General features: G+C 42.6%; 1 protein-coding gene across 6 annotated transcripts in view; it reads right to left on the minus strand.

Annotated features, from left to right (window-relative positions):
- Positions 1-1,127: 1,127 nt before the first annotated feature.
- LOC139664509 (protein kinase C beta type) overlaps positions 1,128-14,237 on the minus strand; it is a 92,519-nt gene continuing 79,409 nt past the window's right edge. For all 6 annotated transcript variants that reach the window (XM_071543357.1, XM_071543361.1, XM_071543356.1 and 3 more), the window contains 2 exons: positions 8,601-8,741; positions 1,128-1,354 (listed from right to left, as the gene is read on the minus strand). In XM_071543357.1, the coding sequence (XP_071399458.1) occupies positions 1,178-1,354; positions 8,601-8,741 (318 nt within the window). In that variant the 3' untranslated portion in view covers positions 1,128-1,177. The remainder of the gene's footprint in view (positions 1,355-8,600; positions 8,742-14,237) is intronic.

Raw genomic sequence — 14,237 nt, forward strand, 5'->3', positions numbered from 1 at the left:
ATGTCAAGCATTCCAGTTTTAGCTAAGATAAGGATCGTACAGACAGCTATCATTATTATTATTGTACAGTGAATAAAAAGCACACCAGAAATATAGGCCTAACTAAGAAAAGCACTGGAATAGCCGAGGAATGAGAGAAACAAAAAGTTAAATCACAATTTCCACAAAAAAAAAATTAAAGTTAGAACATGGAATGCTGAAGCTATGTTACATGAAATTGTGTATTTGTGTGAGTTGGGGGAGGGGGGTGATCATCTCCTGTTATATACTGCAGATTATTGTATATGTATATCAGTGAATATGTGTTTGTCTGTTTTTTAGCTGCCAGGTGTGTTAAACACTCACAGGAAGGCAGAAACAAGTCAATTTAGTATGCTTCTGTGTGACTCAAACCTACCCTGACACTATGTGAAACTACCATCTGGTACTCTTTTTAGTGCAAAATAAACACTAAGGGTTGGTTCACACTGCAAGCAACACAAACAAGCCACCAGAAGTCCATTCATTTCCTACGGAGCCGAGCGACCGGGGAAAACTTGGCCGATGTGGACGGTCGACAAGCTTGTTGGCTGAGAAAAGTTCTTATTGAAAACTAGTGACTTACTTACCTAAAAGCCTTTACTATAACTCCCCTACTTCTATTCCAAATAATAGAGGTCTTCATGAAGAGAAAGCTGTTCTGAGACCAGCATAATAACGCTGATGTGCTGATGTTTGCTATTGTCCGGGAACAGCTCTGCTACGCTCTACTCTGCTGTTCCCAGATAACTCTACTGATTAATCCTGCTTCAGATTTCATGAAAAGAGTCCTTAAAATGTGTGAGAGAGCAAAAAATACATGATTTGTTTGAATACATCGCTTATTTTTCACTGCATAAATGCAACCGGGGCTTCTCACGCCGCCCACGATTGGTCAGAACAGAGCGACCCATCAGCCAAGTTGCTTGCAGTGTGAATGAGAAACGTCTGTGTATTATGTAAGACTGCTTAAGTATACTGTCCATAAGTTTAAATCATGCCTGCTTGGCGTTATTGAAAGCACTATCAGTTCCTGGGTATTCTGGGTTGATGTTTTTGTGTGTGTGTGTGTGTGTGCGTGTTCAGGGTTGACACTGGAGAAATGTGTGTGTGTGTGTACATGTGTCTATATATATATCTGTCTGTGCATGAGTTGAAATCAAGCCTGCTCGGTGGCAGTGGGGGTAGCAGCAGTTCCCGGGTATTCCGCGTTGATAAAGGAGAATCCCTGGAACTCGTCCTGGTCCAGGTTCTGAATCACTTCCTCGTCGGGAGGCGTCAGCACCGGCGGGTGGCGCGTGAAAAAGCGGTCAAAGTTCTCCGCTTCCCGGCCGCACTGTTGAGGGGAGGGAGGGAGGGGTGGAGGAGGGAGGGGAGCGGGGATGGAAAGGAACGGATGGATGGGGAGAGGAGGAGAGGAAAACAAAAGAAGGGGGGGGGGGGGGTGGCGGGTTGAACCGGGGGCGTGAGACGACATCGTTTGAACATGGGGTTTCAAATATCGGAGCGGACGTCTGAACTTTGGGGCGCGCTCGATTCAGCTGCGTTCCCGAGAGATGCTGAATCGAGTGCGCCTCATGTTTCCTTTTGTCTTTGTCAAATATTTGAAACATATTCAACTGCAAATCAAAACACAACAAGGACATCGAAGTCTCAAATGGCAGCCGGACCTGTGGCAGTGCACTATGTTCCACTAGTAGCTGCTGAAAACCTTCTTAATAAAGGAGCATTTCACCCAAAAAAAAAAGCATCTACTCGACAGACTTGCCAAAAAATGAGATTTTTACTTGTGTCTTTTATCTTGATATTTTTGGCTGATTTGATTTGAATTCCTAAAAATGTCACACTAGAAAGGGCTTAGACAATTACGGTCTAATTGCGGGTTAATTGTGGGTTAACTGTGCGCCGCAGCTGCAGAGACCTGCCTGGGTATGAATAAACAAATCAGACAATCAGCTAGTATGCAGAAGAGCACCGGGAACACTCCGAAGCTCTTGAGAGATTTGTGCCTGGGAGCGGCGCGGCGTGTCAAAACATTTGATTCCGTTTTCATTCAAAGACGCATATTACCATATTTTGAATGCCGTCGTTCCGAAGTGAGGTCTACTGTTTGAAAAAATGAAACACCTACTCTTACAAAATGAGAGAATGCATCTTAGGATGGCAGAAAAGAAACTATCCCTATGCAATGGCAATCAAAGTCTTACAAAGAAGTGACAGGTGAGGGAGTGTGATCATTTGCATTTTTTTAAATACAGAGCAATTAACATTAGGTAATGTTTTTTTTGCACGTATAGCAATTTGGAATAAAAAACTCATTGTTCATTTCAGTTCACTTCATTTCCTCAGTGTGACCATTGGGGAACTCGGCGAGAGCTTATATGCCCGTGAGATGTGCGTCCGTCTAAGTGTATAAAATAAGTTATTAACTTGAAAACTATATTTCCCCGACAGTATCCCTCACGGGGGCTTCGGGCCGAGCGATTGCTTTTTTTTTTTTTTCCCTCCCTACATCTACATCACCGCATTGAGCTTTAATTAACACAACAAGGATTCAGTGTCCTCTGACAACATCACCCAGAGGAAAACTACAAACTCATTAAATCTGTAGAACTCGGAAAAAGCAAATGAAATTAAGCCAGACTGTTTACAGTTTGGGGGAAATGTGGGAGATGATACATGCGCGGCAGACCTGGGTCAAATAGTGTTTTGCAACTAATTCCTTTTGCGTTTGTTTTAGCCTGTTTCGGGTACTAGATGGGAGGAATTTGCCACATAGGGAAATGGCAGATAATCACAGAAAAGTTTTGGAAAATCAATGCAGTAAGCTACGACTTAGTGTGAGCTGTCAATGTGGGAAGCACCTCCCATCTGATACTTAAATCAGAGTAAAACAAACATTAAGAATTAAAAACTAAATAAGGGTTGTTACTGGCTTTGTTTTTTGGTGAAATGCCCCTTTAAGGAAAACACAATAAGAGTGGGTAATGTGTCTCAATGGTTTGGTTTTGAGGCTGAAAGAGTTTAAGGGGCCCTTTCTGTTAAAAGTAGTGCACTGCATATAGAGGGCGGGGCTTTCATTTGAGACTGAGCCCTAGAGCATGCAGATAAACAGAAACACATGAGACATGAACACACAGAGAGAAACACAAGTAAAAAATGCGTGGATGAGAGGATGGCTGGGTGGGGGATGTAGAGGGGCTGATGCATGGTGGAAGAGTGAAGGAGGCATGGATGGATGGATGGATGGAGAAGTCGGTCGCCTTAGTGGGCGGACGGATGGATAAACAGATGGCTGGATGGACAGACGAGACGACGAGTGGAGACAAAAGCTCAAGTTCAAAAGTTCAGTATGTCGGCATGGCATCCGTTTGTCATTGGGAGGAATCAATCAAGCAGACAACCAATTGATCAGTCGCTCAATCAATCAAGTATCCAAGTATCCAAGCGATCGTTCGACCAATACCAGCATCCGGACTGTTGGAAAGAGAACGTATAGAAGCAGAAACAACATTTGGAGGTATAGAGAAATGCCGATGGCGCAAACCGAGCCCATGTTGCTGAAGTAAGTCCTATAGCCTCGCACCGAAAAAGATCAAAGAACCACTTTCAGCTGCTACGCTCAACCTTTTTTTTTTTTCTCCCCCTAAGCTTTTATGCAGGGTAAACACATCAGTTCTTGGAAAAGAAAACATCTGAACCTTTATTCATACAGTCATTCTTCCCAGTAGGAAGAGCAGAGAGAGAGAGAGAGAGAGAGAGAGAGAGATAGAGCGAGGAGAAAGGTGAAAGACAAAAGACATAAGAGAGACGAGATCAAACGGAGAGGAGCGAGAGACGCGGGAGGAGAGGAGAGAGAGAGAGAGAGAGAGAGAAGGAGGAGAGATCAGAGAACATATGTTAGTAGACGCATCAGAGGAGAGCAGGAACGCACCTGAATGTTAAACAACCCGGTTCAAATGGTGACCTCTGACTAGCTCGCGCACACACACACACACACACACACACACACACACTCAAGCATATGCCCATGCACACAGGGACACATATGCATACACATACACACACACATTCATATGCACACATGCACATTCTTCATGAGCTCACACATTCATGCACACATATGAACACAGATGCTTACATACACATCGCTCCGTTCCTCCCTGATCCAGTGTAGAACACACTCACACACACACTTGCACACACACACACTTGCACACACACACACACACACACGCACACAAAGCCCCAGCGGGCCAAGACAGCTGCATAAAAAGCTCAACTCAGAAAAACTCTTTAGCAGCAGTGTGGCCTAAGGCTGTGTGCATGTTGTGGCGTGAGTGTGTGTGTGTGTGTGTGTGTGTGCACGAACATGGTTGTGTATCTGAGTAAATGTGTGCCTTTGCACGTGGGTGTGCAACACAGGCTTGTGTGTGTATTTGTGCTTGTCTGTGTGTGTGTGTGTGTATGAGAGAGTGCATGTGAGATGACATCATCCTGACTCTAGTTATGATCAAACTAATTTTGTTGGACCACAGACACAGAATGCATAAGAATGACACACACACATACGCACACACACACACACACACACACACACACACACACACACACAACCTCCAACAAAATAATTGACTCTTCAGCAGAGTAATCAGTGTTTTATATGTGCCTGATTAACCTCGCTCAACTGTGTGTGTGTGTGTGTGTTTGTCTATGAGTGGAAGGGCATATACTGTAAACCGCCAATTATTGTGGTGAATGAGTGTGTAAGTACGTGTGTTAGCATGTGTGTGTGTGTGAGTGTGTATGTGTGTGTATGGAGACGGCAGCTTTCCTCTGTCCTCACAGATCTGTCTGCTGCCATTAGTGTCACAGTTACCACGGTGACACTGGTGGGGGTGGGGGGTTGGAGGGGGGCTATAGCAACGCCACGGACAACAACAGCCACTCCCTGTTATCTGCTATTTCCTCTCTGGAACCTAACACACACACACACACACACACACACACACACACACACACACACACACACACACAGAGGAAGCCATTGCTACCTGAAACTGAAGAGCAGAGGGAAAGGAAAGGATGGGAGAGAAATGGGAAGGAGACAGATGTGGGAGAGAAGAAGAGAGGGAGAAGAGAGGAGAGGTAAAGAGAGGCATAGTAGAGGAAGATGAGGGAGGAGAACAGAGGAGAGAGGAGAAGAGTGAAAGGTGTAGAGGAAGAGAGAGAGAGCAAGATGAAATGGGAGGGAGGCACAGTCAGTGTTAGTCAGGTGGGTGAAGTCACAGCCTCTGAAGTCGGCAGTGAACGTAACGAGCTGCAACACACTCACACACACACACACACACATAGATACACACACACACTCACACACAGGGCCAGTCTCTCCTGTTAACTGACTCTCCCACACCTTTTAAGGTCTCCTAACTCTCTCTGTCTTCCTGTTTGGTTCCTTCCTCGCTGCTGGGTGAAAACCTCATAACTCCAATTTTGGTGATTTTTCATATTTTAACTTCAATTGAAGGATTACATGCTCCTCTATGGGTTTGAGAAAATTCTACCACACTTGGTCTTATGAAACCCTTTAAAAGCCAACTAGGTAAACTCAACGTTAGTGAAGTTAGTGAAGTTGGAGATACAAGGTTTTCACCCAACAACAGCGTTACATCTTCAGCTGTTAGTTTGTCTGTCTGTCAGCAGGATTCCTCAAACACTTATGAACAGATCTCCATTAAGTTTAGTGGACAGATAGGCCTTGGGCCAAGGAACAATTGATTACATCTTGGTGGTGATCCAGATCCGGGATTTCCGCCAATAGACGATTATTGTTTCTCAGCCATGAATATGAAAGTAACCGAGACAGAGACTTGATTCCAGATCCCGAGGGTGTGTTTGCAGGGTCAAGAAATCAATTGAACTTAAAGTTTAAGTGATAGGAAAGATGCCTTTAGGTGTTAAGGGCGAGTTGGAGGATTGTTCAGCGTTGGCGAAGGTTTGCGCTCTCAGAGTTCCTTCTAGTTTTTCCCGGGGAGGAGTTTTATTGAGCCGTGCATGTTCAGGGCTTTTTTTTTTTTTCCTGCTGCTGCCTGCTCCACATTCGCACAGTTATACACAGTCACACCTGGGAGCTGCCCAGTGCAACCACAGTCTCCTACTGTTGGCTACTGAGCAGCTCCATTGGGCTATTAAGGGGGGTTGAGTGCCTTGAGTGCCTTGAGTTCCTCAGCAGCAGCTTTTAAGGAAGTGAAGGAAGTCTAGCTCACTTTTTTCTCATTCGCTTTCCCTGATTTTGAGCCAGCAGTAGCCATCCGTCCTTTCCTTTCTCCCTCTCTCCCTCCGCAAGACCTCCTCCCATCCCTCTCCCTCCCCCCACCCTCCTTCTCTCCTTCCTTCTCCTCTCTCCCTCTATCCTTCGTTCCAGCATGAACAGTGAGGATTGAGGTGAGAGTCCTCTGGGCGCTGTCTGGCACTGGTATAAATAAATGAATGAGAGAGAGAGAGAGAGAGGGGAGGGGGGTTGTTTTACCCCCCCCCCTCCCCCCCTCCGCGGCCTCCACCTGTCCTCCTCCTCTCCCTTCTTTCTGTCTCAAGGCAAAGCCACACAGCGGCGAGCCAAGCCTCTCAGCTCATGCATATTTCTGTCTGTTTCATCAAAACAACATCTGTAAAACAACAGATTAGCAGTGGCATCGTTATCATCGTCATCATCATATTCTTCATCACTGTCATCATCATCACTATCACCATGGTCATTGCTGTCGCCGTCACCATTACCATCACTATTGTTACTGTCAATTTCATAACAATCGGCATTATCTAACAGTCATCATCGCCATCATCATCATCGCAATCCTCATCAGTACCTTAAGTATCGACAACTCATCACTGCCTTTGCCAACATCATCGCCATCTTCATCGTCCTATAATCATCATCCTCATCCAACACATTATCATCAACATCATCTTCCTCCGCCTCCTCCTCATCATCCTCATCGCCACAAGGAGCATCATCATCATCATCACTGGTAGCATCATCATCATCCTCGTCATCATCACAATTATTATCACCATCACCACCACCAGCATCATCATCATCATTCATCATCATTTCCTGACTTACCTGAGCGTATTACCCCAAACAGAAGAAGGGACAGAGACAGAGAGATCACATTGGAAGAGTAAAGATGAGTAAAATAAAAGAAGACAGAGACAGAAGAGAGAGAGAGAAAGGGTCGAAGGAATGCAGAGGAAGTTAGAATGAAAGGAAGGGAGGAGTTAAATTCAGATATGCACTTCCTTACTCAGGCTTCGGGATCTCAAAAGGTCAATGGGTCAAGTCAGCGTCACTGTTAGATTTACAGTTTTGGGTTTGAAAAGGCGACTATACTTGGGGTGTAATGTAAAGTTAGCATTAGCATCAGAATTACAGTTAAAGAATGAAAGATTTGGGTTTGAAGGATGATGAATTTTCCCTTTTAGGTTTCATGGGTCAAATTAGGGTCTGTGTCAGACTTGAAGGGGGACTCCCTCATCTAATCTAATCTAGTCTAGTCTAGTCTGATCTAATCTAATCTAGTCTAGTCAAACCAAATCAAATCAAGTCTTGTCTAGTCTAATCTGATTTGATCTAGTCTAGTCTAATCTAGTCAAATCAAATCAAATCTAGTTTAATCTGATCTAATCTAATCTAATTTAATCTAGTCTAGTCAAATCAAGTCAAATCAAGTCTAGTCTGATCTAGTTTAGTCAAATCAAATCTAGTCTGATCTAGTCTAGTCAAATCAAATCAAGTCTAGTCTGATCTAGTCTAATCAAATCAAGTCAAGTCTAGTCTGATCTAGTCAAGTCAAGTCAAGTCAAATCAAGTCTAGTCTGATCTAGTCTAGTCAAGTCAAATCTGATCTAATTTAGTCAAGTCAAATCAAATCTAGTCTAATCTGATTTAATCTAGTCTAGTCTAATCTAGTCAAATCAAGTCTAGTCTGATCTAGTCTAGTCAAGTCAAGTCTGATCTAATTTAGTCAAGTCAAATCAAATCTAGTCTAATCTGATTTAATCTAGTCTAGTCTAATCTAGTCAAATCAAGTCTAGTTTAATCTGATCTAATCTAATCTAGTCTAGTCAAATCAAGACTAGTCTAGTCTGATCTAGTCAAATCAAATCAAGTCTAGTCTGATCTGATCTGATCTAGTCTAGTCAAATCAAATCTAGTCTGATCTAGTCTAGTCAAGTCAAGTCTGATCTAATTTAGTCAAGTCAAATCAAATCTAGTCTAATCTGATTTAATCTAGTCTAGTCTAGTCTGATCTAATTTAGTAAAGTCAAATCAAATCCAATCAAATCAAGTCTAGTGCAGTCTAGTCTGATCTAGTCTAGTCTAGTCTGATCTGATCTAATTTAGTAAAGTCAAATCAAATCAAATCAAGTCTAGTGTAGTCTAATCAAGGGTTAGGAGTTGGAGTGTAAAAGCAAAGTGAGCATCAGTATCAGAACGAAAGCTTGGGGTTTGAAGGGCGCCTGTACCTCCTTATTCAGGGGTCAGGGGTCAGGGGTCAAGCCGGGCTCGGCGTCACACTTACAGCTTTGGGTTTGAACGGCGGCTGCACCTCCTTGTTCTCCAGCTTCTCCCAGTCCATGTAGCGGAAGAAGCCGTGCTCCCGGATGTCCCGCTCCCCCTCCGGACCGCAGCCCAGCCGCTTCCCGGGATGCTTTGTCATCAGCTGCTCAGACAGAGGGAAGGAAAGAGGTTAAGAGATAGACTTACTTCTATTTGTTTACATCCTTCCTTCCTTCCTTCCTTTCTTCTTACCTTCTGAACTCCTTCAATGCTCAATTTTGTCCACTATCCCATTCCTCCTTCCTTTATTTGTTCCTTCCTTCCCTTCTATTATATATATGCTGCAATTTCACATAGTTTTCCCTCATATTCTCGTTTTTCCCCTTATTTGTTAAATTGCATATATAGATATTTTCCACTGAGCAATTTTACAGTGATTATCCATTTAAAAGACATCGAAATGGATAGAGTGGTCTAGGCTAAAATAAGCCTACATAGGGTTAAAAAAGTGAAAGTTTAGTTTCTGGAGTATATGACAAATATAAAGCATTAACTTACATACATATGAGTACATATGGACTCCTCTGGTGCATATTTCTCATATTTAGGCTGGGTTATATGAGAGTTAAAGCATAGACGTGACTTTGAAATGACATCTAGTGCTCAGTGGGATATTTCATACTGCACATATTTAATATTTTCTTTTATATTTTCTCATCTTGCACATATTCTCGCACTCTTACTGTAACACTGTAATCCATAACTTTTTCATACTTTCATTCATATATATTCTAATGTTGGAATCATTGGTTGTGTACAATTATTTGTACCTATTCTCATATATATATATATTTTTTTCTACACTGTATCCTCTTACTATTTGCTGCTGCAACCGCTCTATTTCCCCCCGATTCATATCTTAATTTATTCCGGTCGCTTTCCCTCAGTGTTTTCCATCCTTGATTCCCTCTCTCATTCATCTCTTTTTAACTGTCTCCCTCTCTTTCTCCCTTTCATCCATCCACCCTACTATCTATCATCTTGGAAGCCTTTGCTCAAGGACCCCATATAGGCGGTCAAGCCAGTGCCTGTGAATAAATATATAACTGGTGTTTTAGTTTTTTTTTTTCTTTTCTTTTACCACAGGCATAATGAAGAGTCATTTAAGATGTCTGTCCACACCAAGCTTTAAAAACAGGACCAAGTGTCGTGACGTTAGAGTGTGTGTGTGTGTGTGTGTGTGTGTGCCTCCCTCAGGAGCGGCAGTCATAACTCATTACATTAGCACTAAAATAACATTTACCACGGGACAGTCAACCTTACTCACATTACACACACACACACACACACACACACACACACACACACACACACACACGCACACATATACACAAAGGCCGCTGCAATTTCAAAGTCAAAAGTCAACCGTTGAATGAGGAATATTTTCTTAGATGAAAAATAAAAATGTAATTGAGTGTTTGCATGGAAAATTCTCCTCTGAAACACTAAGTGACCATAGCGGGCATCTCTCTCTCTCTCTCTCTCTCCCTCTCTTTCTCTCTCTCTCTCTCTTGTCCATTTCTCATTGCTTTTTCCTTTATCACTCTCTTTTAGTCTCTCTCTCTGGCAATGTTGAACACAGTAGGAGGAACAATAGTGGAAAAGGTTGTGTGTGTGTGTATTTGTGTGTGTGTGTGTGTGTGTGTGTGTGTGTGTGTGTGTGTGTGTGTGTGTGTGCGTGCGCCTGCCTGCCTTCTCATGTGTAAGGACAAATTCGCACGATTAGGCTTTGCTGTAGAATCATGTAGAGTTTAACACATCATGTAGCTAGCACAAGAAGAATACAGTAGCAGCTTGTCTGTGTGTGTGTGTGTGTGTGTGTGTGTGTGTGTGTGTCCCCTCGCTGGCCATGAAATATGGATGCTGGTTAGGGTGGAAGCAGGGGAGTGGAAAGGTCCCTGATCACTCACTTTCCACACATGAGCTCACACACATATACACGCATGTACACACACACACACACACATGCCTGCATATACATGGACCCAGTATGCAGGATGCAAGATTTTAGCCTTTAAAACACAAACACACAGAAACGCACACTTGCATTTATACTATAGTATACTGTACTGTGAAGATAGTGTTTCCTAACATCTAACCCTAGTATTCATCTTTCTATCCTTTTCTATACTTTTAACAGGTTGGCATTTAATTAAGTTTATTTTATGTCCATGGCTTTTTATGTTCTTACCCTTTTATCTTTTTATTCTTGCTTTTGCAGCTACCTGGTATTTTATGGTATTCTAGTATTTTATATCATATTATATTCATAGTATCTTTTTTTTTTTTTTCTCGGTAATGCTTTCTTTTACAGCCCACTAATTACGGTGTAACTAGTTTGTAATTATGGGCTACTAATAAAATGACAATGCCGTAGTTACAGGGTAACAAAACAAGAAGTCCGGGAATTAAGGGGGAACTTAATTGCCGGTAAAAAACAAATAATTACAGGGTACAATAACGTAATTAGGGGGAACTAAACAAATGTTATCGGTGCTTAAAGGTTCATGTACTGGAAAAAGGTAGTAGTAGGTAGTAGTAAGATTAGAGTGAGCTAACTTGTGGCTTAAAACAGTTAAAGTGCAATAGGAATTAGCAATTAAATAGATGTTTTCCGCATAAAAAATACAGTATCTTAATACAAATTCCAAATATTCAGTTATGTGTTTTTTAATCATGTGTAGTTTATAAGCCATGTACGAAGTGGGACATCTCTGTCATCAGACTTTACTGGAGCCTGAGCTTCATCTGATGAATCATAATGCAGCTGGACAGAATGCAGCAGAGTTCATAGAGTTTAGAATGTCAGTGTCATAAAGACAGATTGACCTGAACACAGACTCAGACAGACAGACACAGTTGTCCTTTCTGATCGGTGTTCACCTGCACATTGAGACAGAAAACTCATGTTGCATTCATTTGGAGAAACATCTACAATATCTACCTTTTAGAAAGGAAAACATGGAGAGTGATTTCCATCTTGGTAAGCCACATGTATTTATAATTTTATTATTCAACAGGAAACGATTAGTACAGAGGATTTTGCTGAACAGATAAACAAGAGACAGACAGTCAGGATAGACTTCTTGTCTGTGTTGAAGGATTTAAATGTGTCTAGTTTTTCCTATGTTTGATTTACATTGTAAATTCACAGTTAGATTTGTTGTTGAAACAAAACTATGATGAAAGGAATAAGATGAAGCTATGATGAAGCATGTTGACCTTGAATGAAGCTGCATCAGGTGGCCTCATGGTTATTTGTTTCATAAAGATGTTGCCATTGCATTTCTTCCAGCATCCATGCAAACGGTCGCTCGACTCAATGCCCTTAATGACGATCGCCATGAAAACATCAACTGCATGTTTGCGAAAGTCCTGAATAAGGAGCAGTACCTTTATGCTGAAGCCTCTAGTTTCTCTGGAGTTCCTGCTGAGCTCGACTGTGACCTTTCACCTCAGTCTGCTGTTGGTCTCGGCTCCAAACCTGCTTGTGGATTTGAGAGCCTCAATATATGGGAACCAATAGTTACAGCTTCATCAGCATGCAAACTTCTCTTGGACATGGACAAAGGAGACCTTCCTCCCACAGAGAAAGAGTCTCCTCTCATGACCGAGGACACAGCGTTAGGTAATGCTGGAGCATCCATCCACCCAGCTCAGCATGTTGAGGCTCAGTCCAACCTGCTCCGCCTTGTTGAGGCTCCAGTGACTGATGACTTCAAAATCATTGAGAAACTGAGTCAGCTTCAGCACTCCCCATTTGGTTTTGACGATGACTATCACCTGGAGGCAGTTGGAAAGAGATTCCTCTATGCTCCCCCATGTGACACATCTGGATTTGTGGCTGACTGCTGCTCACCCTGTGGATCCACTCTGGGCTCCCTGGATGAGTGGGAGCCACTGGTCAAATCCCACTGTGACTTGGAGAAGGAGGGACTTGGTGAGGAGCTCCTCTACGCTTCATCACATTTCTCTAGATTTGTAGTTGACTGCTCCCCACAGCATGGGCCGACTCTGGACCAGCTTGACAAGTGGGAACCTGTTGTCAGCAGCACTGATTCTCACCTGATGCAGTTCCTCTCAGTCCTCCTGGAGGAGGAGGAACTTGGTGAAAAGCACATCTATGATTCCTCATCAGTGAGTTCTACATTTATGGCTGCCTGTGCTGCACACCATGGCCCTACTCAAGATCATCTTGATGAATGGGAGCCAATCGTCAGAGCTGATTCTAAACTGATGCTGTTCCTCAAGGACTTGGAGAAGGAGGAAGAACAATGTCCTTTTATCATCCAGACGGAAACATTCAGCTCTTGTGCACAGACTGAGGCCGCTGCTGAAAGCTCTGTCACTGTCCTGCATCAACCTGAATGTTGTGAGGGAACAGAAGACACTGTCCTCTCTGCTGGACCTGACAATATCCCCACCACAGAGGAGGCTCCCCCTGTCTCTCTTGCTGAAAACACCCTGATTCACCTGCTCAAGGAAGGATCAACCAACCTGCTTCAGGAGTCCCAGGCTCCAGCCATGCAGGTTGAGGTCAAAGCTTCACCAAGCCTTTTGGTAGAAACTGTAAAGGACACCAAGGATCTGTCCTGTCTGACCCTGGAAAAGACACTTTTGCCCGTCCAACTGGTCAAACCTACAGGACCTCAGAGTTCTAGTGCCAAAGACAGCCTGTCGACAAAACCAAAGAAGAAGAAGCGTGGCTTCTTTTCTTGGCTATCCCGCATATTCCGGAGGAAGAACAAGAAATCTGCAACAGCAGAGACGATGCTCCAGCAGACCGGCCAGACAGAAGCAGACGAGCCAAAGCCCTGCTTGACTGCCCTCTCAACTGCGGTCCACTTCTGAACTCCTGTCATCTTCCAATCCACTTTACACAAATGAACAACTGAATCATTTTATTTGAATACATTTATTTGCACTCTACTGTTACAGTGTCTTTGCGCATTTCTTCAAAACACACCTGTATTCCTGCAGTTATGGGTAACCTGTAGCCTAAAGCAGTTAAAGTGTAATGGAATTAGTAAATATATGTTGGCCATTAACATTTTCTATACCTCTATTACTAACAATATAATCAAAATTTATTCTAAATGTCACTGTTTTTTCACTGAGAGTCCATTTTGCTTTTAATATACCACTTGTTTTCTACAGCAACAAAAAATAGTATTATGGTAATGCTGTAATTATTTTTTATGTATGCAGTAATTACAAAAACAGTTTTACTCTTTTATTTGTTGCAAATATTTTATTAATGTTAATTGCTTAGTTTTGTATGTTTATTTTGTTTGTTTTGATTATATTTTTTATGCGTAGCATTTTGGGCTACATTTTGTATGAAAGTAACTATGCAAGTTATTATTATTAGTATTATCATTATTATTATTGCTGAAGTCATTAGTTGGCAGAGTGACATCATGTTTACAGACTGGTTCTCTACATTGTGGAGATATAGAACACTGAACTTTACAACATGAGCTTTGTTTCGCAAAAAACGGAAACAAATATCCTGCAATGTTTAGAACAGAAGGCTTCATTTAGTCTTCATAAGGGTAGGGCAGTAAGGACACACACTCACACTCACACACACACACAC

The sequence above is a fragment of the Centroberyx affinis genome, unplaced genomic scaffold (genome assembly GCF_046629955.1).
Source record: "Centroberyx affinis isolate AG114_WGS23_722 - 3 ecotype Tasmania unplaced genomic scaffold, CSIRO-AGI_Caff_v1 ptg004300l_1, whole genome shotgun sequence".
Lineage (NCBI taxonomy): Eukaryota > Metazoa > Chordata > Actinopteri > Beryciformes > Berycidae > Centroberyx > Centroberyx affinis.